Consider the following 24,576-nt stretch of genomic DNA (forward strand, 5'->3'; position numbering starts at 1 on the left):
TGAGAAGATCAGAATGTAAGAATAGCAACTCGATACATAAAAATGTCCAGTTCAACACAATTTCTATACTTTTTTTTTTTTTTTTTAAGATCATCAGCACCAAAATTGCGACGGATGTCATAGCATTCCATTGTCAAGAAAGAATACAAAAGTCAAGACTTCGATTTTTTCACAAAATGATAGCTCTTCATCTAAGTATCCATCCGTTCATAACTCCAATCTTCACTTTGTGATGACTCTCATCCCAAAATCTTCTTCACCAACAGAAGGATTAACACCAACGCGGAGAACTCAAGCACATATTTGGGGGCCAAAACATGACCGAGCATTTGCTGCCACCTGTAAGTTCAACCAGTAGACAGCTGCTGGTAAAGCCTGTTAACCAGTTCCAGAATGTTCACCACATTCAGAATGGTAACTAAAAAGAGAGAGAACCCATTTTCCACCAACAGTCTCCAAGATGAATGAATGATCTATGCTCTATATAGTACCATAAGATATAAACGTTTTTCTATCCAGGGTGCATATGATGTAACTTAGCATAGCAAAGCTAAAACAGACGCAGGGAGCATTCAAGGAAATTACCATTAGATATAACAGCAAGCCGAAGATTGATGCATCATAGCAACTTAATAAAGAACCAACAAAGAGGTCGAGGGCAGTGGTACTGCACAAAAAGACACCTTAACAGCCAAGTTTGCACAGTTTTCTGAGTTCATCATACCCCTGATACCCCCTTTCCATGTCCGACAGGGCTTAATAGAAGCAGTTCTATGATCTCATATAAGAGCTCCACTGGTTTTAAACGAAACATAATATAGTACTTATCCCGTTAGCACTCTCATGCACAGCCCTGTTCCTATGTGCGAGAACATGAAAGCATTATAACAAGTGGCAACAAAAGTTACAAACGAAACCTACTTCCTTATTTGAATAACAGCTGAATTACCAACTTACCCAAAAAGCTACTACAAACTCTACCACTTTTTTTTCCCACATTTAGGATTTTATGCATGTATCTCTTTCTTATATATTCCTGCCACTGGTTCAAGTGCATAGCCATGAAAAGCCTACTTTTCAAACAAAATACTTGTTGCATTTGACTAGTCCTTATTCCCCTTTAAGTTTGCAAATATATTCCTTCTCAAACAAACCAGTTATTTAAATGAACATTGTGAACTTTATACATTAAAAATTTAAAGACATAATTCCTTCTTCTTCTTCTTTTTTTTTTTTTTTATATTCTGTTATTATCCTATTAGAAAATACACTCCAAAGTTGCTCCTTCAATCATAACTTCACGTCCTGTATATTGATCAAGGAATCCCAAGAAAGCAACTGAGACTTTCCAACTTCAGAACCAATTACGCGGCTACAGCTTGTCCTTATTTTTAAGATATAAATATACAGATAAATGTAAGAAAAAAATCCTACCTCTTACATTCCATCCTATTATGAAGTAAACCCAAAAAACTCAACTGCTAAATCCATGAGGACATTATTAAATAAACTGGAAAACAAACATACAAAGAGATCCCAAACATTTAGTGCATTGGAGGAAGTTACTCGTGCAATGTTACAAGCCATGCCAAAATTTCCTTGGTTGCAAAATTTGTCAGAACAGCAAATTCCTTTCAACAGCATGGGCCGTTCCATTTCCAAGAAATTATTATTCATCTTCATTACATGTTAACAGAAGCAATAGCAAAGGAGGGAGCATGAGAACCTATTCCAACTTTCCAAAAAAATAAAACAAAGAGCCACAGACCAAAGATACTGAACGAAAAGATGAGACTTGACACACTGAAAGTTTAACAAAGTCAATTTTGAAGTTGCATTTTCAAATAGTGAAACCCATATGAAGAATAGCCCCAGTTCTTCAATAACAATCCGCAAAATTCACATATATTTTCAGTCTTGGGGACTAATACTTACACTTCAGATACAAAGGGACAAAACTTAACCTTTGTTTTCTTTTAGTTGCATACTTCTAACACGAGCTAAAATGAGCTACTAGTGTAAGTCTGAAATTTGATTCCAGCTATCACAGTCTTACAGCATTACAAATCACCATCACAATATGGCAATCACAAGGCATACTTCTTATACTGGAACACTTAAATTTGGTAATATAATCTCAATGGCTGTTCAAGCAAATAGGGATAAAAAAAAGGTAAGTAAAAAAATTCTTGGGGATGGGGATGAGGGAAAGAAGAGGCGAAAATATACAGAGACAGCCAAGTTTTATTTTTTTGTGCATATACAACACCTCGAAACTGAAAAAAAAAGAGTTTAAGTATTATTACCATATCTAAAAGAAAGAACAAACTCACCAACTTCCTTCACCAGACGTGTTATGCTCACTGGAAATTTCCTCATTGGCAAATTCTTCTAGTATTGCACGCTGTCGTTCATTTAAGACTCTGAATAAGAGAAAATTATCAGCTATCACCTTTCCCAATTTAATCAGCTAGAAAGCAACTTCAATAACAGGATTCAAAAATTCTCATGGTCACAAGGTTCATGGAAAAGTTCAGTCCGTGGAAAGGTAGGCAGATAGATGTAGAATAGTGCTGAATAAAAACAGTTGGCTCTATATTCCTTGAGTAACATCTCCTGAATTTAGATATGTTCCATTGCGCATATATGCAAATAATCGCATGCTAGTAAACCCAACCAGTTGTTGCAACAGCATTCTAGTTGATCAGTATTGAACTGCTACAACCTTTTTGTGTAACTGGCCCTATACAGAGTTCAGAAGCTAAGACTGAGATTTTAGAAAGAATAGTGAGTACATGAACAGAACTATTTTGGGAAAGGAAGAGTGAGAAAATCAGAACTGAATCAGTTTGCTGCTCAATGTATGCAAGTCTAGCAGATGATTTTTTGAGCATTCTGGGAAGCAGAGCAGTTAATTGAAATCATATCAGGGACCTTTTTAAAGTATGTTTTATTGGTATAATGCAATCGTTACTTTCAAAAGACATTCTTCACTTGTTAGCTTATTAACTTAGTAATAATGCTCTTTGTATCTTCTCTGCAACAATACAGCAATTACTTGTAGCAGGTTGGTTGAATTATCTACTGAGGCCTAACCTAAAATACTCCCCAACCAGAGAAACAGACAAGAGGGCAAGGAAAAATAAAATAACGTAAAGAGCTTACACTGGAAAGTTTACGCGAAACCGTACGTACTGATCCCCATGATCTACAAAAAAGCCACTCTTTGGCAACCCTGCATACATCCCTCCATGTAAATTTCAAAAAACAAAAATGGTAAAAGAGCATCAATCAAGCTTTCTCTGAGGGAAGCAAAAGGTTCAGCACACCTTTGCCTCTTAGTCTCAGAAGCTGCCCAGGTTGAACACCCTTGGGAATCTGATTGGAAGAAAAAAAAAAAAGTGGTGAGTTAAATTCATAAACAGGTCACTATAACCCTCTGCTTTCACTTTGCCTAGATAAATCTGCACCTTGAGAAAGAAAGCTTGCACATACGCATGGCAAGATACAAGGACAAAAGAAATAAACTCAATTGGGCTTATGCAAAATCGCATGACAAGAACACCACAAGGAAATCCATAAACCTATGCGTTACACCTTCACCAAGACAAGCCTGCCCATAAACTAAAAATCACCAAGAGATTGCTTTATTAAATGTATGTCACTACAAGAAAGCCCTGAAGCACTTTAAAAGTAAAAATCCCCTCGTAAAGTTGGAATCCAACATACAAAAGCACCAGGAAAGCAAGCCAGAATGAAAGAAACAGTTGAAAAAATTAAACATTTTCGTGGGCCACCAGTAGTAACATAAACTTTTACACATCTATATTGCTTTTGAAGCAGTCGTTGAGGTAAAAAGTGTCATGTTAGAGTATCAACAACTTATCTCAAACATAATGCATCATCCAAAGAGCCTAACTTACGATCTTGAAAAACGTCAATAGCCATAGTGGTATGTTGTTTTATTTTGTCATCCCCGCATATCAACTGCTTTCTAGTAGTCTTTTATAAGACTGTAGCTTTAAGAAATCCAGAATTGATGCTCCTTGGATTCATTGAGAAGAAACAGACAAACAGAGACACGAACACAGAGGAGTCAGGAAGAAATTATTTTCTTAATGTTTCAGTTTCTATCAAACATATATGTTGTATCCTCTCACAAAAAATAAATAAATAAATAAACGACGGAAATTAAATGGAAACAGTATCCTACTTGATTAAATCACTTGTCTCTTCAAAATATCCAAAACAAGAAAGTGAAATCTCATAACTTGAGTAAAGTTTATTGCACTTTGTGTTTTAAATAGCACAAATTTCAACTGCAAGTTTGAATACTCAAGACTCCCATAGTATGCATAATCCATCTTGATCCAGATAATCTTCCCTATCAGCAGAAAAGAATTTTGAAGAAGTCCTTAAACCCTGTCAATATAACTACTAAGTGGACATCACAAGGCTGAAAGTAAATGTCTTGAAGCAACATGAGCACCATTACGTAGACCAGTCAATGAGAACCCTCCAACAGAATATTGCCACTAAAGGATAACATCACAGTTTAAGAGAGGCAGAGAACGTCACATCACCACATATACATGTAATTAACATCATAAGGTGAAATAAACATCATACTTGCACTTTCGTCTTCCCAGACAGAGTTGGCACTTCCACATTTCCACCAAGGATAGCCTGTTAAAAAAACTCTAGTAAGCATTGAACACCAAGTCCAGTACTATCAAATACAATCACCACATAACTGTTATAGAGGATCTTAAAAGACTTCAAATTATTTTAGAGTCCCTAAAATGTGGCAACAATCAATTGAAAGTGGTATCAAATTAAGTCTCTAAATAGCTATATATGCTGAGTTTTAAAGCTCATAACAGAAACCTCGTAAATCTGGTTTCAGATTAAAAAATGCCTATCTAGAGCATTACTTTAACCCATCACAATCTGTCTGAGCAGACAAATATCGCCAGAAAAATAAAAATCAAAGAAAGCATGAAAAAACCATAGCTAAGCGCATCCAAAACCAAGTCCAAGTTCTCCATGAAGTACTTGTTGAAATCATCCAGCTAAATGTCTCTAGAACGTGTCAAGCACTTGTTGAATAAGGTATGCTAAAAGATAAGACTAGCTCCAAAGTCAGTGAAGTACATACAAATTCTGCTTGTTGGGACCCAATGCTCGAAACAACACAATCAAGACCTTAAGAGATGGCAATACTGTTCAATCTAGTTGTCACTACGACAATTTTTACAATCAATTATGCCAATCACAAAATAAACAGTTAGATAAACACCTTGATTGGTTCATTCAAGGTGGAATTTACAATTTTTTACCAAAATTATACTTTCTAAATTGAAACAACAAGTGATACAGGTTTCAGGGAAAAAAGAAAAGGTTATAATAAGATGTAGCAACATTTTGAATCCCATCTTTTTGAGTTTGTTTCCCTTATTTTTGCATTTATCTATCCAGATTCCAGCTTAAATGTTAATTACTTTTTGGGTACAATTTTTCATAGCAACTGAATAATGGAACACAAAAATGCTTTGAAAAAGTTTATTTAGTAAATTTTTTAGATTAAATCAGAACAGTAATCAGAGACCAAACAGACCTTACTTTAAATCTCTCTGCCTATGTTGAAACTTTCATACATTGGCATTTGAGATTCATAGGGCCAAGAAACATAATAATAAGATGGTACAAATATCTCCACTAGAGCCCCATAGAACTTTCAAAAAACATCCATATTGATTCTATCCGATCACGAATGACAAAGAAAGGTCCAACAAAGAAGGTAGGCAGACAGTATACTTGTAAAAGGATACTTATTTGGTTCAGAATCATAGTGAACACAAAAATTATCTGTCCACATTAAGCATTAGCTGTGCCTGTAGATTAAGGAGACTTAAACATAAAAGAGTAAAAGAATGGTGTCTCACTTGTGTAAAGCTTATATTACTATCTACATATATATCAGCCCCATCTCTGGCAAAAAGAGGATCTTCAGTGACCTGAAACCAGAGATGCACAAATTTTCACAAAGCAAATAAGAGTAATCATACCTTTATGGTTCTGTTATGTCACTATATTAAACCATTTTCTTTAGGTGGATAATTACATAGTGTAACTGGACATAGAAGTTACAACAACATTCTTGTACAACTTGAGAGAGAGAGAGAGAGAGAGAGAAGGGGGAGGGTGGGAAGGACAACAAGGTTCATATTAGGGAACTCTAAACAGAAAGAGGTAGTATACAAAAGCATTTAGTGGAAAATTATAAAATTAATCAAGAAATAAGAATTTAGTGGAATAAAACAAATTCAAGCAAGAAGGACTCTACCTTAAGCTTTATGAACAGGCTGCCTGGTTCGAGTCCATGTCTGCCAGCATTGCCAGCATTTTCAACATGAATTGTATCCCCAGTGTCCACACCTGCTCCATGATGAAGATGAGCAAAAACAGCAAGCCACTCAATATTCCACCACTGTCACATCATGATGATATAATAGCTAGGACACAATCTTACAGGCAACATATCCTGATTTTTTTTTTTAAACTAGCATATCCTGATGTCTATAACAAGCAAAGACAATTTATTTCACAATAGCATCCTCGCATGAAAAGAAATATGCAAACCCAGAACTAGTATGAGAACAGCAAACTGCTTTCATAAAAAAATTTTGAAAAACCACCAAAATCTGCATGTAGGCATTGGCAATTTGTAAGTATCTACAGCAAGTTTATAAGCAACAAGGGTCATACTTCAACATATAAACCACTTCCTGTAAAATCTTAAGAGGACACCTGTCAAAGGTTCAAGATCGAATTTCTATTCCTGAAGATATTAAAAGTTCTGGGGAGGATACATATCGGAAGTCCAGCTATTATTATGTTGTAATACCAAAGTGTTCTTCTACTTGCAAGAACATGGAACTATACAACGAATATCCAGCTGGTAGCAATTAATAGATCCAAAATCTTCAACAATGGTCCCTTAAAGCCAATTAAAATGGATGAAGTTGAGCAATTTCAATTATCCATGCAATACAAGATCAAAAATAGGAGATTTAATTTTATAATGATTTCAAATGAAAATGCCAAGTCCTATGATCATAGTCTGGTCAGAAAAACATTCAGCACCAACCTGCCGGAATTGACACTTTAACATGCTTCACTCCTTCAACTGCACCTGATCCTTGGCATGCCCTGCAAAATTCCTAGAATTGCATACGTATTAGAAATCTACTAATAATAATAATAATGATGATGATGATGATGATGATGATGAAGAAGAAGAAGAAGAAGAAGAAGAAGAAGAAATAAACCAACCTTAAATATTACACCAGATCCTTTACACATACTGCACGTTTCAGTGAAGCGAAGAAATGTTTGCTACAATGTAACCATTATTATTCATGAATCACAAAACAAAGACACTTTTAAACAGAAAAAAGACCAAAATAATCTTAAACCCTAGTAGCGTTCAAGACTATTAGATGTGTTAATAATATTAGTATCAACAATATACGCAATTATAACCGTAACACACTAACCATCCCACTGCCTTGACAATTATGGCAAATTTTTCGCTTTGCATTTGGTGGATAGCCATGCCCATCTGGGTTTTCGAGAAGACAGAAAACATGAAGAACTCAGTACAAAAAGACAAAAAAGCATAATACTAGACTAAAGAAAAACAATTTGAAAGAATCACAAAATTAAAGTGCTCCAGATCATCCTTGACCTTGTTATACCCATGGGACATATAACATGCTATACCACTTCTAAATTCATACTTGTTTAATGCAGAAACTGATTAAGAACTCTTCCTCAGAGAGAACTATGAAGTTAGACCAGATGCAGAGTTGAAAGAGTAAACATAATCTAGGATTACACATTTTTAAGTTACAATCCACTCACTGCAAGCATCACAGGGGACATCCGCATCAAAAGATAAATGCTTGGTGCATCCTTTAGCAGCTTCAGAAAAAGAGAGTGAAAGCTCCACCTATAACATCCCGATCAGAATCCAAATAGGTTAAGCTTGCTCAAACTGGAATAGATGGAAACAATAATATCTAACATCACAAAAATCCCAAGTGCAGATAACCTGGATATCCTTGGTATGAAATTTTGCTTGATCTTTGAATATCTACAAGATATCACCCACAGTTAGTACATAAGCATAACAAGAATTTCATTCCAGAACTACAGCAGACAAGCTAAGCAAGCACAACAGCTTTACCTCAGCAAAAACATCATAAAATGAATCAGAAAATTGAGTTCCATAGGTAAATCTAAACCCATCCGCATCCCCAGAAGAATAGTTCACATCTTCTCCAGTCCTGCCATATTCACTGATCTGTCTTTCATGGTTAATTAGATTGGAGAACTGACAAGTCAAACAGCAGATGGAAAACTATTTTAACATACCAAATGCTGAAAAGATTATTACCCTGTCATATTGGGCTCTCTTTTCTGGATCTTGTAAAATCTGGAATTCACATTCAACAGAGCAGTTATCAATTAAACACTTTTCCAGGAAACAGTCAATCCTGAATTTATGATTCCAAATATACAGAAACAACTACAAACCTCATAAGCATCTCTTATCTCTTGAAATTTCCTCTTTGCAGAAGGATTTTTCTTATTCGCATCTGGATGGTACTTCTTCGCAAGCTAAGAATTGCCAAAGAGACAATAATAAAATGTCAGAAAAATATTGAAATATTATTTAACACAATATTCAACTAAAAAGCATATATCAATCCTATTTTGGCTATATAAATCCACTTTCTCAGTCTCTTTTCTCAAGGTTGATGTCTCTGCTAAACTGAAATCATGGCAGCCATCATTAGTTCATTTCATCTGCTTCTCTACTTTCCTCTACTTCTGGTGCTTCCAAGAATCCATTCTGCACTTCCTATATGATGACCCAAAATATGTCCAAACCATCTTGGACATTTTCTCTTATTCTAAACATTATAGATCTCACCTTAACATCTTAGGACTAATCATTACAACACATTTAACATGACATGCAATAACATGATTAGCAACACTTATCCTCTGAGTTTCCTCTGACAACTGCACAGTGAACTTCATAAAAGTCAGAACTCAGAAGATGGCATCATTGATTTCCAAGACTGACAGTAAATAGACACGCAAGCAGAGCATTTTCAACAAGTATAATCTTGTGCATGTTCAACCATTAGATTTATACTCCCACATCCTTGTAATGATATAATATTAAGTTATGAAAACCATTTTTGCTTCACCCCATTTGCAACATTTAATTGTGGATGAAGCATAATTCATAGGTGCTGATCATCATCAAATTATGATGTACTATATGGACAGCATAATCCACATAATAAACAAAACTTCCACCTAATCCAGTCTTTTTGCACTTGTTCATTCTTCTTTTTGGAGTGATTTACTCAACTTATACTTCATTGATATATAATAATATTGAATTACAATACCTAATCTTAATCACACTCCATGCATCCTATGCTCATATAACCTCTTCCACAGGTGTCTGTCAAATTGAGAGTCTTTTTATCTTTTATTACAAGCATAGTCAAAGAAAAGTTGAAACCCTCTTTAAGTGTTCAAAAGTACCTAGTTAAAGAGAAATTCAACTAGAAGTACTCCAATAAGAAGTTAGCAATACATCATAGCACTTGATCATCCAAAACAAAGTAAAACTAAGTACACACATACAAAAAACCATATATGTGAATGTATGTGTGTCTGTGTGTAAAGCTGTGAAGTTTGAAAATTAACACTAAATAGAGGCATCATAATACACTCACAGCATGAAAAGCCTTCTTAATCTCCTCTTTGGTGGCATTTCTAGAGACCCCAAGAATTTCATAGTAATCTCTTTCCGTGGAATTGGAAGGTCCTGCGAATTAATTTGCATGCAGTAGAATCAGAAACATAACACAATTTGTCACAAAAATCTCCACAGAATCAAGACACCTTTTCACTTTAAATCAAAGAGAAAACCTGTGGCATGAATGAAGCGCTTGGACAATAATAGCCCTTTAGGAACAAAATCAGCAGGGTACAATAAAATCCTGCAACTGCACAAATCTGAGGAAACATAACTGCAGCATTAGACAGCTTACATTTCTATTATACAACTACAGATTTATGTACAGAATTATCTGCACATCTGCTTCTTATGGATTCCATACTTAGACAACTCAATAAGAAGTAGAAATGCAAACCATGCGGGGAATGCTTCACAGACACATTACCCAACAGTCACTGCAACAAATACATACACATTCACATATTATAGTCAACCAAGAGGATATGCACATAAGAACACACACATATAAGTACACCAAAACACAAGGTGAACCGGGCCCAGAGATGCCAGCCTTGCCCTATACTAAACCAAATCAAGGCAAATTAACAAATGGCAACATACAGGCAAAGCCACACCATTCGCTTTATTTCTCAACCACAAAGGCATTACAAATTAGACTTGTAGCATGTCCCTCTGTCTATGGCATCCAACATTGAGGGTTTTATCACAAGAACTCAAATTCAAGTTCAGTTGAAAACAGCAACAGCATAACGTTCAAAAGCAGTGAACCATATTTTAGACTGCTGTCAACATCTTGGTAGCTTTGAGATAGCTAACCAACTACATTGTCCCTGTTTCATGCGTAGCTGCCAACTGAAGAACGTGCTGCCCGTGCCAGATAAATGTCACTGCTACCTCCAATGCCCACCCAAACCAGCTTCTGGCGTGCAACTACACACAGCAAACACTTGCCAGCCAATTACTACCCTTGTAAACAGCTACAGACCATACCAAGCAGCTAAAAGCCATGCAAAACCCATAAAATAATTACTCATGTTAAACCACTTTTCAAGTGCTACAACCTCTACCAATGAACACTGCCTTCACCAGTATGGCTGCTGTCAATCCACCAACCCCCCCCCCCCCCCCCCGGGTGCCAAAAAAATGCAGAACTGCAAACTTTTTTTTTGTAAGCACAGAACTGCAAACTTGAATGCTCACGTCCATGCCCAGAACAAGCCCAATGCTACCTCAGACATGGTCAACATCCATACTTGGTAAAATTGCCTAGCACCAAACATAGGGCATGTCACCAAACCATAAGCATGCCCCAGAGCAGACCTGGTCATAAGCATTTTCAGCTGCCAACTAAAGAATGTGCTACCCATGCCAGATAAATGTCACTGCTACCTCCAACGCCAAGCCACACCAGATTCTGGCATGCAACTACACATGCAAACACTTGCCACCCAATTACTACCCTGTTAAACAGCTGCAGATGAGACCAAGCAGCTAAGAGCGATGCAAAAACCCATAAAATAATTCGACATACTAAACCACTTTTCAAGTGCTACAATTTCTACCAATAAACACTGCCTTCACCAGTGTGGCTGCCGTCAATCCTTCCCCTCCCCCACTCCCATCCCCGGTGGAAGCCAAAAAAGAAAATGCGGAACTGCAAACTCAAATGCTCATGTCCATTCCCAGGGCAACCTCAGAAAGGGTCAACCTCCATACTTGGCAAATTGCCTAGTACCAAACTTAGAGTGGCCCTGCCCTAGAGCAGACCTAGTCATAAGCATTTTCAGCTACCATCTAATACTAAACTAAACCTCATAAAGAAAACTTTTTTAATTACAATAGCTAAAATATATTTATTTTTGTCCATTCTGGATGCAACAGAATGGACTTTACAGATCTGAAAATGGACCTACCAGAGAAATGAGTATTGATTCTGAAAGACTACAACATTCTCTAGAAGAGAAAAACAATTTGTCAAAAAGACTACAACATTCTCTAGAGGAGAGAAATAACTGTTGATTCTGGAAAAGCCATTGTGATAAACGTCCCCAAATTTCATTTTCAAGCATTCTAACGAGAAGAAGATAAACACCCTTTGTTGAAATGAAGTTAAAAAATAGCATCAGAATTTGGGGATATTATCACAATTTGATGATGTTAACACCTGATTTTGTTACCTTCAGATGTCACTCTAAAATTTAATTACTCATAACAAGAAGAATCATTTAATAAATTTGTAAAACCAAATTGCCTTTTCTATTTAAAATCATCATTTCTGACTCAATACATCTCAAAGGTAAACCTTTGGAAATTGAACGGAGACTCGACAGTAAATTACAGGTGACCTCGTTACACTATATTAATTTGTGAATCAACAAGCTAAGTAACGAATAGACACATAAAGGAACCTAGAACAGTCACATTTCCTTTGTGCCAAACCATTTGAGTAATCTATTTCAGCTTTGTCTTATTTACCATTTTTGTTCTTAATTTTGGGCGGCAAAGTTTTGTTTTTTCTTCCTCCTAAGGGATAATATATATTCCTTAAGCACACCTACACTCTGCTAAAACCATCTTTGTAATGAACAATCAAACAATGCGCAATAACTAAACAAATTACAGCCTACAACGGCTTCTTACATCGGCGGTGATCCAAGGCCGGAAATGCCACTTGCAATGGCCTCTTTCCAGCTGAACATTCTAGAAAATTTGAACTCCGAAACTGCGGCAAAAAATAAAATGAAAAAGAACAGAAGAAGATATGAAGCGATAAATCAAATAGTAAGTAATTTTGATTGAGCAAAAATAATTGATTATTGATTAAAACTACCCAAAAATTCTTCAAAATTGAATGTGCTGACGAACCAAGCGGCTTCCATCTGCCCATTTTAAACTATTTGAACTCAAACCTATGAAAAATTTTTAGGAAGATTAATTGGTTTAGAGGTTTGAAACGGGGGAGTTGAAAGCGAGCAACGGTCTCCGACGACGTCGGACGGGCTCATGGAAATCCGGAGGTTTTTGGGAGGTTAAAGGCAGTGGGCGGAGCAGCGACAAAGAGACGCCGTCGTTGGGTACCGGAAATTACTGATTAGTGACAAGCCTTGGCTTGCTTAGCAAGTCTACAATGATTCTGGGCGGGCGGCAGCAGTTTCTGGAACAAATTGTAAAGATTGGAAATGAAGGCGTAATTTCTCAGTTTATATACGCTACAGCCCTATAACCACGCCTTTCGTGTCACGAAGGCGCAGTACAGACGCCTTTTGCAGAACACGCCTTTGGAGTCGCGAGCTAAGCTTGGCTTCAGCACGGTTCATTTGCAATACTCGTCCTGCATAAAACAGCGACCGTGTTTAACAAAAGAGACAACAGGGGAAAAAAATCCTGTGGGCTGTAGAAGAGGGGAAAGAAATCAAGAATGGCAGTTCGTCTGCGGCTTTTTGCTCCAAGCAGGTAAATACAACTCTTTCTTAACTACCCAGAAAGTTGCAGTAATTGTGACTGAAGAGTTTCTCACTTTAGTGATGTTTAATTTTTGGTGGGGCGGAAATGTTATATTTGTCAGTGTAGCAAATGAAGTGATTTGGAGGTTGTGGAGGCATTTCTCATCAGAAACAATTTCTAGACTCAGTACGGAGTCATTTAACAAGGCCCACAAGATTGATAAAGATGGTGGTGGTGGTGGTGGTTGCCTCAAAACTCGTATTTTAAAGCTTGTGTACCCACGGCGGAGCGCCACTGCCGTGCTGCAGAATTGGGTTGAGGAAGGCCGCGGACGGGTCTCAGTCTCTGAGCTCCGTTGCATATCCAGGCTACTGCTGAAACGGCAGCGTTTCAAGCACGCCCTGGAGGTCCTTCATGCTTAATGCTTTTACTACTTCTTAGGCTTTCTTGCCTTCTTGTTTCTGTTCCCATTTTTTCCCTTTTCTTGTTTCCCTTTTTTCATTTTGTACACTTCGTAATTGTGGTGTCAATCTTGACGCTTTTCCTAGTAACGCGAAATTTGGAAGAATTGAAGCTGAGATTGCTAGATTCTTGGACGGCTTTGGTGTAATTAATTATGAGTGAAAAGGGAAAATGAGTTTCTAAGTTTTTGGTTTTATAGTAGATTTCTGCTGTTCTGCAATTTCTAGATTATTTTCATGTTTGTGGTATGGCCGGTAGAACTTTGCTGCTGGGATGGATTACCTGTATGATTATCTTGATAGATGCTAATTTCCTTGGCTTGGATCCCTTTCTGCACATGAAAGAGAGACCTTCCTTGGATCCCTTTCTGCACATGGAAGGTTGCTTTTGGTAGTATTTGCAGGGTGAATGCCGAGATTGAATTTCATTCTTTGACCTTGTAGTTGTTGTACTAAAATGCTTAAACTCAGTGAAATGCAATCTCTTTGTTTGAGAGGTGATTTTTGGTGGTTGTAGTGGCACTGATGCTATACATTTACTCTGGTTTTCATGTTAATGTGAGAGTATAAGTGCAAGAGACAGGCTATGTATATTTCTCTTTTTCCCTATTGTGGGGTTTATGTCAGAAATTCGATGCAGGAAGCAATGTTGTTTGGTTTTTTATTCTTTTGCAGATATTCACATGGATGGAGGCTAAAGAAAGATCTCGAATGTCTGCTGCTGATCATGCAATGAGGTTGGAATTGACAATTAAAGTGCACACTGTAGGGGAAGCTGAAGAGTATTTTGAAATTTTGCCTGACACTGTTTCTAAGAAAGCCGCTTGTCTCCCTCTGCTTCACTCTTATGTTAAAGAAAGGTCCACTGAGAAGGCTGAGGCTTTCATGCAGAAGATGAACAGCTTGGGGCTAATTGTAAACCCTCATCCATTTAACGAGATGATGAAGCTTTACATAGCAACATCTCAACATAAGAAAGTGCTCGCTGTCATAGTGCAGATGAAACAAAATCGAATACCAAGAAATGTCCTATCGTACAACCTTTGGATGAATGCGTGTGCAGAGCTGTCGGGTGTTGGATCAGCTGAGGATGTTTACAAAGAAATGATTCATGACAAAAATGTTGTGATAGGATGGAGCTCTTTATCTACTTTGGCAAATATTTACCAAAAATCAGGAGCAGTTAACAAGGCTTTTTGGGCACTGAGAGAGGCAGAAAATAAACTATCTAGCCGTAATCGCCTTGGTTATCTATTTTTGTCAACAATTTATACCTCTTTGAATAGGAAGGATGAAGTTGTGCGGCTTTGGAAAGCTAGCAAAGGGGTAAAGGGCAGAATCACATGTGCGAACTACATGTGCATCTTGTCATGTTTGGTGAAGCTTGGTGACATTAAAGAAGCAGAAAATATATTTCTTGAGTGGGAGTCACAGTGTCGGACATTTGATATTAGGGTGCCAAACATTCTTCTAGGCGCATACATGAGGAATGGCATGATGAAGAAAGCTGAATCATTATTTATCCGTTCATTGAACAGAGGTGGATGTCCAAATTATAAAACTTGGGAGATATTCACAGAGGGATGGGTAAGGAGCAATGAAATGGATAAAGCTATAGATACAATGAGAAGATGCCTTTCTACGTTGGAAGACTGTGATTGGAGACCATCAGCTAGTATTGTGGTGGCAATTGCAGAGTACTTTGAGAAGAAGGGAAAGATTGAAGACGCAAAGCAGTATCTTGGAGTCATCAGAAGTTTGGGCCTTGCTAGTTTGCCAGTCTATAAATCATTGCTAAGAATGCATGCCTACTCACAAAGACCCACTGAATACATCCTTGAACTTATGCACAAGGATGGAATTGAATTGGACTATGAGGCTTCTGCACTTGTTCATGAATTCAATATATGAGATTGCAAAAGATGTGTAGTGGCGGATTCTTTGATAAGTCTTGCAGATACAAATTTTTGGGCTTCAACTTTCTTCCCTGAAGCTGAAAACAGCTGGAATGATCAGCCTGTTGAGTCAAACTTGCTTGTTTTCAACAAAGCCCGTTTCAAAAGAGTTGGAGTTCCCTCTCCTGGCAACTTGGGTGTTTTAGAATCAAGAATTTCTATAATGAAAGAGTTGCTATAACATCAGAATGTGATGCTCAATTTCTTTCTCTGCATCTATGACACAAAGTCAGCAAACGGAGGGATGCATTTCGTAATGTTAATTCTTCTTGGACGTACAACAAGATAACAGTTGTAAGTTTCCTTGGTTTTCAAGCAAATGAAATTTTGTTTTTACACAAAATGATTCCAATGAAGATACAGACCCACCACGAAATACTGAAAATGCTTTGATGGCTGAATTGCTTTCTTTTTTTTGCAAATACGCATATTCTGAACTCTTTTGTCATTTCCGTTTTGGAGATTTGTTGATAGAATTGTTTAAATCTTCTCCTCTGGTGCCAGAAATGTTGCAGCAAAGTTTCCCCTTCGTTCATGTTTTTCACTCTTTGTCATAAGGATTTCTGGAAGAATTTTGGTTTCCATTTATGTCTCATCCGTTAATCCTGGTATAACTTACCTCCAAATTCAGGTTTTTCTGATTTGGGATCGAATCTTCTGCTCCGCAATATCTTTTTGCATCAGTAATCTGAATTTGTTTGTGAACGAGTTCATGGTAATGCTATAAGCTTGCTTGTTCCATTAGCAATGTCTTTTTGCCTTCTTATTAGCGATTTCTCTTTTTCTTCTCTTCTTTTTCCGCCAGGGAGTTGGGTTTTGGGGACGAGGGTTGAGGTTGGCATGTGTATCAAATTACCAGCTTCACAACACCAAGTCAAGTATTCTGTCTCTCCTGCAAGAATTGATTTTGTTCATGGGTGATGAATTTTGCTTAAACATCAGCGGCGGGAAGGGGGACACATTCTTTCTCCCCCCCTTCCCGGATAAACAAAGAAAGCTTAAAATTTTTTCCATGCTGCCACATAATATCCAAAGTTGATGGGGCCAATAATTCTGAATAACATCTCATAACACATATGGTTTACTTATCTGCTAGCACACAACTGCCTGTTTCTCATTATGAGTCTTTTATTCTGCTATAGCTGATGCATCGTTGATCTAGCAGTAGACTTATACAAATCATTTGCAGGAACTTGTGAATTGAATTGACAGTGTTACACATCAATTTGACACAACTGCTGTCAACTTCTCACGCAAACCTCTCGTGTGCTTGACCAGTTTGTCGTAAGGTGGCATAAATTCTTTCATGACTGGATCTTCAAGGACGTAATCAATCCATGCAGCGAGCAAAGGCATATTTTCCTGATCAATGAGTTGTATCTTAAAAGCTTCCTGCTCCATTCTAACCCAGTATGCAACCCAGGCAATAGCAACATCTGCAAAACCTATCTTCGTGCCTCCAAAACAGCGTTTCCCATCCAGTCCACTTTCTAGGGTCTTCAGAAGTTCACGAGCTTCTCTTGCACTCTTTTCCAGCTCCTCCCCGACTTTGGTGATTATTCCTACCAGTGCAGGCACACACTGGAGAGAAAAGATTCAAAAAAAAAAGGAGCTCTGTAAATGAAATCAACTTCAGTAATGTGTGAACTTGGAATCTTTACAGGGAACATTAAATATTCTTTCTATATTGACTCGCAAGTTGCGATTTTAAAAACTGATAGCATATGATACAACCTGTAGTATTATGCTGGTTGCTTCTAGCCAAAAACTTAAAATTGTTATGATGATCTGCAGAATTATGCCTTCTTACTTACCTTCTCATCAACAAATTTGGCCCAAAAGCGCGATCTAACCCTTTCATAAGGATCTTCAGGGAGGAGTGGATTATGCTTCCAAACTTCATCGATATACTCGAGTATTACGAGGGATTCTGATATTGATTTCCCGTTGTGCAGCAGAACTGGAACCTTCTTATAAACAGGATTACCCTGCAAGAGCAGGGGGCTCTTGTTTTCAAGATCTTCTTCTTGGTACTCATATTCAATGGCTTTGAGTTTCAATGCCGACCTAACCCTGAGTGCATAAGGGCTTGCCCAGTATCCCAGCAACTTGACACCCTCTCCTGCCATTCTCGAACCTAAAGCTTTGTGACAAGCAAAGTTTCTCAGTCTATCTCAGTTGTGTTACCCTGCAATCCTGTCCTTCTTCACCCACCTAATATACCTGCAATTTTATTTTTTTAAGGCGTGACAAGAAGACTCGAAATGATCCTCCTGTGTAGCGTTGACTAAAAAGCCACAAACTTCTTGTGATGTGATGCTTTTCTCTTTATCTATTTGCCCTACAACCAAAAATGTGGACAGGCATGATTTCCATTAAGCGAATTGCTAAAAGTCTAAGTCATCGTATTTCCGACAATTGCCGGGTCAAATAAGCCGTTCATTTGATTGCTCATATATTCTTATACTTTTGAAAGTTCATATCCGAGCAGATATTATTGCCCCCTCAATAGTGAGATTGCTGATTTATGAATTTCCGGTAGGCCCAAGGATAATAAAATAACACTTGGTTTGCTAATTTAATGGAAATTAGGGACTAAATTTGAAACAAAAATCTACCAATACTAAGCCCATTGTCATGGCTGAATATGACAATGGAACAGAATGGAAATATTTTCTTCATCATTGAATATAACAGTGAACAGAATGGAAAAAATAAGAAAGGAATGATCATTTTCTGCTTGCTTCTCAGTCACCACCACAACATTAGTACCTGCTTGGCTGGTAAGTTCCTCTGGAACCCACATTTTGTTTTTTCTTAGTTTCCTATTGCCCCCTCAAAGAAACCTAAACGTGCTGTGACCCCAAACCAACCAAGATCGTCAGTCACATTTCAAAGATCCAAAGTAAATACTAGAAGTATGTGTAAAAACAGATCTTAGCAGCAGGAATCAAGTTTCCATCTACAAACTCATAATAGGCAAAACTGAGCCATTCATAGCAGTCAGCTAGAGCTGTTGAGCATGCTAAATTACAGAAGTACTGATCGCTGCTGCAGCTGTTCCTACTGGTAGAAAATCATGGCATTTCAGCCTTGAACACCTCAAGAAGCTCTGAAACTATAAGAGAGACTTCAGCGCCTGTGAAACATTTTGGGTGATTCTATCATGTATTGGCTCCTGCACGAACACATTCAAGTCATATCGGCATTTAATCTAGTAACCTTGAGATAACAAATCAGTCATTATGATTTTACCTTTGTTGTAGGTATTTCAAAACTTGAATTTGTTATTGTCTCAAACAAGAATATATATCTGTCATTAGAAGGAAATATCAGTAATATGTGTTCACAACTAATAAACTCTGCCAATGTCTTCACTCCATCGAGAAAAACTAATAAGAAATGACTATATATGCCATTATGAGCCAAAATACAAAAAGGTGAATGAATGAATAACACACCGCCAAGCTAATTCAGAAACCAGTTCTTCTGGAGCATCAGGCAAGACCTAAGCAAGGATATCACCATTTTCAGTTCTGATGAGTAACTTCAGTGGGAATAGCCATTTGAATGATACACAGAAAACTAATTCAAATAGAATAACCTCATCTTCATATGGGTTGCAATGATCATTGAACCATAGCCTCAAGAACTCCTGGGAAAGGTTTAGTATTAAAATATGGGAGTCAGAATGCGACAACATCTCCAAGAGTACCAGTATAATCTTGTATTAAAGAAAAAGCAAGTTACACACACGACATATATATATATAGGCACGCTTGATTTGGGACAAATGACTTCTTCTATTATTGGAATGTTGATTTTGCTTTTCGGGTTTTTCGCCTTCCTGAGGTTTTGCTTTTAATTCCAACCTTTTTCCCCCCGCAAGGCATTACCTTGTCAACATTTTCTGGTTCAAGGCCATTCCAAAAGCGTTCTTGATAAGAATGACCAATCCAATATCTACTCGAGTCTGGTGTATGCACCTTCAAAAGAAAATCAGAACACAAGATAGTGTTATAATTACACATGGAAATGTGTGTGACGGAGTGTAAGAGAGAAAGAGATGCACAGGACACACACAAACACGAGCACTTTCACAAGCAGAGAGAGAGGGAGAGAGAGAGAGAGAATACCATTTACCTCATCAACCAAAAGCACAGTACCATCAGGTGCTTTTCCAAATTCATACTTGGTGTCTACCAATATGAGGCCATGTTTCATTGCCACCCGCTGCAGTTAATTATGGAAAAAAAATGGATAAGGAAAGGAGAATTTATATACCAATGGTAGCTCCACTTCACCACCCCTTGATCATGCTTTCATTTTCTCAAATACTCCCTAGTTTGTACAAATGATCACAATGCTTAGAACTCCTAAGGTAAATATCACAGAGTAACTGCTTCTCCATCATCATTAAATTAGAATGTAGAAAAACTGCTTAATTACAGGACTTCAACATGATTAACCCTAAGTTGCACGCAGAAGGCTCATGTCAACTTGTGTAACTGCTATCAACATCATCAGATGAAGAATAATTTTAGTACCAATTTGAATGACATTCTGCTATAGTGGACTGATGTCCCTAGCAAATGTTTCCAGAAAACTAAACAAACGAAAAAAGCATGAGTATGCACCATGCCACAACCAAAAAAAACTACATGAAAAAAAAAAGACAAATTTCCCTTAAGAAAAGCAAAAACTTAACTACCTGACCATATTCAAATAACTGTAGTGCCCTCTTACTTGCTTCCTCGTAATCTGCTCTAGACATTAAACCACGTTGAATTATCTGAGATGCAAAATTTTCAGCACAAATAAGTAGTATGATCTATTATTTTGGTTACGACTAAAGATAAGGAAAACAAACAATGCTCATTAATATGTTGCCCAAATTGTGGGCAAAACTGGAATTTTTTTTCACAATGTCCCACAGAACATTAATAGGCGCATTATACGGATAAAATAGAACTTCCATATGTAGGGTGCTCAACATGAGAGACCCTTTTTTATGTAGAGCAAGGCAATTCATTCAAATGCAATTGGCCATTATTGTCTCTACTTTATTACACTAGAAATCAACAGTATACACTTGCCTAATGAATGACAAGTTCTATTTAGTAAATGAAAACCTCATCCGGAGTTACAGGAACATCATGATCTGCAGCTTTAGTAGTTGGTGTGAGAATATTTTCTGGTAGCTTTTGGTTTTTCACCATTCCTGTTATACATTCATTGAAGAATCATAAAAACCTGAAGTTACACAGAAGATCGAATTGACACAGTAAGTAACATGTCGCACCATCAGGAAGTACATTGCCACAGTAATTCCGAACTCCTTTTTTGTAGACAGTCCACAATGATGTATCAGTGCTTCCAGTCACATAACCCCTAACTAGAAAAAGAAAACAATCAACAAGTGAATTAGTTTGTGACTCACTATGGAAATGAGAGCCACTTCAAGTCAAAGACTACCACATGGTATCATACTGCTACACAAACACGTAGTTGGAGACAGAAAAATTTGCAGAATATTGCATATAAGGAAAAAAAAAATGTGCAGAAGCTAAAAGTAAGATTCATAGAAACAGTTTAAAGAGTGGCATGCTATTATTGTGACTAATATCTCACCAACAAATTCAACAGGAAATACTGAACATTTCTTTGCGATGGTCACATTCTTGTCTGGTGCAGATACAACTGCATTTGGAACAATGTGCTGAGTTTTATTAAACCACCACAAGCTTGTCTCATTAAGCACCTGCCGCAAAACACTCGTTAGCCTCAACCAATAATACGTATTCTTCTGCTTTAATCAGAATATTTTCCGTATGTTTAGAATCATGTACCAGCCCCTTGAAGGGAATTGAAGCAAGAACTCTGTCAAATGCACTTTGCCGATCTGTTGTTACCAGCACAAGATAATTTCCTTCATCATAAATGTCCCTGACCTTCAAAGTGAGTCAAATGATCATTTGAGTATCAGCCATACGAAGAAACTGGAAAGCAAAAACGTTATTAGAGAATCCGCCAATTCAACTTTTTCACACCCCCCCCCCCCAAAAAACAATCCAGCAGAGCATTACCCACCACCCCCACCCCCGGGCCCCCTGGGGGGCCAGCCGCTGATTAAGTGTTCAACAGGGTTAACCTATCTTTACTCTCACTCGCAGCAACCAACACACAAAATAAAATTTAAAAAAAAAATCTTCGCAGCTCTCCCAAACTAAATGACAAACTTTTCTTACTCGCTTTTCCAACATTCATCAAATAACTGAACTAAGCATAGCAGCAGACACAGAGACAAGAAGTAAGATATGTGATTAGACACCTCATAAATGATACAAAGTCCATCAAGATACAAAAAACACAAAAAAGTACAATTAAAAAAAAAAAAAGGAACCACAAGATTACCCTAAACAAAAAATCGAGTAAAGAAAGGATTTTGGAAACAGTTACCTTGCCTCTGGTTTTGGATTTAAGACCAGGAACGGTTAAATCAAGATGGGTTTCAGATAAACAATTGTTCAATGAGCTCTGGATAGAATTCAAGACTTTATTTCTGTGTTCACCGGTTTTCAAGGCCTCAAGAGAAAGTGGCGGTTGGTGCTGCTGGCTTGATGACATTGATGCAGAGATACAAACTGACAGAGGAAGGCACTTCTTGGATTTTGTTAGTATCAATTTACGCAAAGAAGATGACGAGAGGGATGAAGGGTTTGGATGGTTGATTGGTATGCATTTTGGCGTAAGGGTTTTGGAAGGGCTCAGAGCTCCTCCTATACAATTCTGGGCCATTTTCTTTCCCAAAGCAACAGAACTCCGAACTCTGAAGTGTCAGGCTTCTTTTCTTTGAGGGGAGGGGGAGTTTCCGTTTTCATACAGGTCTGCAGTAATAGAGGCAACCCCTGGGAATTAATAGCAGTCCGGGACACCGAGCGCTGCATCAAGTTCAAGACAAGAGGGTGCAGGTATGTCAGGATCTTGGTTGTGTATTTCAGATTAAATGAAGGATTAATCTGGAGGTACGATTAGTGTACCTGTGGAATGTATGGACACAAGGTGCAAGTATGATTGTTGAACCTATGGATGTATCCTTCTTGTAGTTATAAATTTTGTGCAAGTAAATTATAGAAAGAAAGTGATTGTAGAAAATAATGAGTAACTATTTTTTGGGTAAATTCTAGATTTTAATTTTTTTTATTATTAAGAGATCTACAAGTGAGACATAAAAAGTAAAAAAAAAAAAAAAAAAAAACAACAACAACAACAGAACCAAAAATAGATCAACATAAAAAATGTTAAATAATTTTGATTATTCAGAATCAAAATTTATAATGAGATACATTAATCAAACGAGAATAGAGCATGCACCTATGAGTATTAATATATGTACATTTTTGTTGATCCATTGCGGAATTGGTATGCTCTAGTTATTGAAATAATCAAATTGATTGCTCGCCAAAATCAATTTTGGGAAAAATAAAAGGCTAGAAAACCTCAACAATAAATTCATCAAATGGCTGAAAATTGATGTGAAAGTGTGAGTTTTTCTTCGTGTTTTTGGCTAGGAAGGCAACTAGGGGTGGGGAGGGGAGATGTATAGTGCTTTCCCCTCTTTGATTCTCTTCTTTTTCTGGGAAAAAAAAGAATTGCATAGTTGGGAGATGAGATAGGGTACATAGAAGGTAAATCGGAAGGCCAATTGGGGGGGGGGGAAATCACAAATTTTTTGGCCAATAAGAATTTTTTTAAAATATACTTTATTAATTCTTTTTTTAAAAGAATTCCCCAGTCTCCTTCGAACACGTGGCAAAATGTGGTGCAAAATCTTGTGTTTTTATATATACTAGTGAGACGGCTTGCGCGATGCGCAGGAGGGCTAATATTTCCCATGTTAAGTTGCTTAATTTTTAGCTATTATATATGTTTTATAATGTAGAGAGCCATATAATTGTTATAAGTCTGGGTTGAATTATAAAATAATAATATGGTAAATTGGTTGGGTGAATATTGTGTTAATAGTTTGTGTAGTATGGACGATATTTTGTAATATAATGGTTAATAAAGTACTATAATTGAGACAATGCAGTGTCGACATTTTGTGTAGTATGATTTGTATAAATTATGTGGTCTGGGTGAGATAATTATAAAGATACCCATCTATATTTATGGATATCTCTATTACTCACTAAGTTTCATAAATATAGGCCTATGTCTTTTTTTTTTTTGCACAAATTAAAACATTTAATCAATATAATCACAACAATTATTTTTCTTTCATATTTTTGTAAAATGCTACTCACTAATATTAGATCATTAATCCACATTAAGAGCCATGTATTATTACATTGTTTTTGAAATTTACAGTACTTTAATTTTTTAATGTAAGAAAAAATCTAATTAATGTTGCATGTTTGACTAAAAGAATAATAAAAAAATAGCATACAACATTGCTTTTCAATTTAGAGCAATTTAGCGCCATTAGGAAAAATGAATATGCTAAAAATTTTATAATAATTATATATATACATTAAATATGGATATCTATCTAACAATATAAAATTGAGAGTTGCCCCGTAAACAGTGTTTTTTTGTCAAGCGGTTATCCTGCAATTGTTATTGGATGTCCGGGCTATTAGTAAATAAGAAACTAACTATTGTTTTTTAGAGAATGAAGAGAATAAGAATGAAAACAAGGGCATTAAAAATTTGTAATAATTATATAGAGTAAATATGGATATATAGACTAATATATCTTTATAATTGTATGTTTTAAAAAGTAGCAGGATTAGAAACCAATTTTAGTCCAAACCCTTGACACCTTAACCAATTTTGGTTGATTGTGATAACAATGTAGGACTTC

The 24,576-nt window shown here is 36.9% G+C and overlaps 4 protein-coding genes across 16 annotated transcripts; 1 reads left to right on the forward strand and 3 right to left on the reverse strand.

Annotated features, from left to right (window-relative positions):
* Window positions 1–14: 14 nt before the first annotated feature.
* Window positions 15–13,018, reverse strand: LOC113711007 (chaperone protein dnaJ 1, mitochondrial-like). 8 transcript variants are annotated; one of them, XR_011821826.1, is made up of 19 exons: window positions 12,491–13,015; window positions 10,021–10,107; window positions 9,825–9,916; window positions 8,602–8,685; window positions 8,462–8,500; window positions 8,252–8,368; window positions 8,117–8,158; window positions 7,927–8,014; window positions 7,560–7,624; window positions 7,336–7,398; window positions 7,151–7,223; window positions 6,347–6,438; window positions 5,946–6,017; window positions 4,630–4,686; window positions 3,924–4,045; window positions 3,330–3,378; window positions 3,166–3,235; window positions 2,334–2,423; window positions 15–339 (listed from the first exon to the last, which is right to left on the reverse strand). XR_011821826.1 is itself a non-coding variant. In XM_027234131.2 (19 exons), exons 1-19 carry the CDS (start codon window positions 12,735–12,737, stop codon window positions 240–242), a joined length of 1,419 nt encoding a protein of 472 aa, XP_027089932.1. In that variant the 5' UTR covers window positions 12,738–13,013; the 3' UTR covers window positions 15–239. The 8 variants fall into 8 exon arrangements, 6 of the variants coding, with proteins under 6 accessions (XP_027089932.1, XP_027089931.1, XP_071923022.1 ...); XM_027234131.2 differs by lacking the exon at window positions 3,924–4,045 and having other exon boundaries at window positions 12,491–12,572; window positions 12,681–13,013; XR_011821827.1 differs by lacking the exon at window positions 5,946–6,017 and having other exon boundaries at window positions 12,491–13,018.
* A 116-nt stretch (window positions 13,019–13,134) lies between these two features.
* LOC113711006 (pentatricopeptide repeat-containing protein At5g27460) lies at window positions 13,135–17,519 on the forward strand. Of its 6 annotated transcripts, none has more exons than XM_027234126.2 (6): window positions 13,135–13,303; window positions 13,416–13,701; window positions 14,431–16,004; window positions 16,342–16,425; window positions 16,516–16,588; window positions 16,900–17,519. In XM_027234126.2, exons 1-3 carry the CDS (start codon window positions 13,269–13,271, stop codon window positions 15,664–15,666), a joined length of 1,557 nt encoding a protein of 518 aa, XP_027089927.1. In that variant the 5' UTR covers window positions 13,135–13,268; the 3' UTR covers window positions 15,667–16,004; window positions 16,342–16,425; window positions 16,516–16,588; window positions 16,900–17,519. The 6 variants fall into 6 exon arrangements, with proteins under 6 accessions (XP_027089927.1, XP_071923018.1, XP_071923019.1 ...); XM_072066917.1 differs by having other exon boundaries at window positions 16,516–16,583; XM_072066918.1 differs by lacking the exon at window positions 16,516–16,588.
* Window positions 16,746–18,621, reverse strand: LOC113711012 (glutathione transferase GST 23-like). The gene is made up of 3 exons (XM_027234139.2): window positions 18,483–18,621; window positions 17,525–17,933; window positions 16,746–17,291 (listed from the first exon to the last, which is right to left on the reverse strand). Exons 2-3 carry the CDS (start codon window positions 17,837–17,839, stop codon window positions 16,932–16,934), a joined length of 675 nt encoding a protein of 224 aa, XP_027089940.1. The 5' UTR covers window positions 17,840–17,933; window positions 18,483–18,621; the 3' UTR covers window positions 16,746–16,931.
* On the reverse strand, window positions 18,375–22,783 carry LOC113711008 (phosphoribosylaminoimidazole-succinocarboxamide synthase, chloroplastic-like). The gene is made up of 12 exons (XM_027234132.2): window positions 22,170–22,783; window positions 21,560–21,661; window positions 21,342–21,471; window positions 21,013–21,105; window positions 20,843–20,931; window positions 20,422–20,502; window positions 19,854–19,943; window positions 19,607–19,696; window positions 19,315–19,365; window positions 19,172–19,218; window positions 18,966–19,023; window positions 18,375–18,888 (listed from the first exon to the last, which is right to left on the reverse strand). Exons 1-12 carry the CDS (start codon window positions 22,506–22,508, stop codon window positions 18,829–18,831), a joined length of 1,230 nt encoding a protein of 409 aa, XP_027089933.2. The 5' UTR covers window positions 22,509–22,783; the 3' UTR covers window positions 18,375–18,828.
* Between the last annotated feature and the right edge of the window lie 1,793 nt (window positions 22,784–24,576).

The sequence above is a fragment of the Coffea arabica genome, chromosome 10e (genome assembly GCF_036785885.1).
Source record: "Coffea arabica cultivar ET-39 chromosome 10e, Coffea Arabica ET-39 HiFi, whole genome shotgun sequence".
In the NCBI taxonomy this organism is placed as follows: Eukaryota; Viridiplantae; Streptophyta; class Magnoliopsida; order Gentianales; family Rubiaceae; genus Coffea; species Coffea arabica.

Bases quoted from the DNA above. Each gene is read 5' to 3' on its own strand.
- LOC113711007 (XM_027234128.2), bottom strand. From the start codon at position 12,737: ATGGGCAGATGGAAGCCGCTTGGTTCGTCAGCACATTCAATTTTGAAG. The intron at 8,686-9,824 runs GTGAGTGTATTA...GGCAATTCTTAG, and splicing joins TTAAGAAGGCTTTTCATGCT to CTTGCGAAGAAGTACCATCC. The intron at 6,018-6,346 runs GTAGAGTCCTTC...CTCTGGTTTCAG, and splicing joins GCCTGTTCATAAAGCTTAAG to GTCACTGAAGATCCTCTTTT.
- LOC113711006 (XM_027234126.2), top strand. From the start codon at position 13,269: ATGGCAGTTCGTCTGCGGCTTTTTGCTCCAAGCAG. The intron at 13,304-13,415 runs GTAAATACAACT...TATATTTGTCAG, and splicing joins CGGCTTTTTGCTCCAAGCAG to TGTAGCAAATGAAGTGATTT. The intron at 13,702-14,430 runs GTCCTTCATGCT...ATTCTTTTGCAG, and splicing joins GTTTCAAGCACGCCCTGGAG to ATATTCACATGGATGGAGGC.
- LOC113711012 (XM_027234139.2), bottom strand. From the start codon at position 17,839: ATGGCAGGAGAGGGTGTCAAGTTGCTGGGATACTGGGCAAGCCCTTAT. The intron at 17,292-17,524 runs GTAAGTAAGAAG...TTTTCTCTCCAG, and splicing joins CCAAATTTGTTGATGAGAAG to TGTGTGCCTGCACTGGTAGG.
- LOC113711008 (XM_027234132.2), bottom strand. From the start codon at position 22,508: ATGGCCCAGAATTGTATAGGAGGAGCTCTGAGCCCTTCCAAAACCCTT. The intron at 21,106-21,341 runs GTGAGATATTAG...TTCTTTTTCTAG, and splicing joins ATTTCCTGTTGAATTTGTTG to TTAGGGGTTATGTGACTGGA. The intron at 19,219-19,314 runs GTTATTCTATTT...ATCCTTGCTTAG, and splicing joins GCAACCCATATGAAGATGAG to GTCTTGCCTGATGCTCCAGA.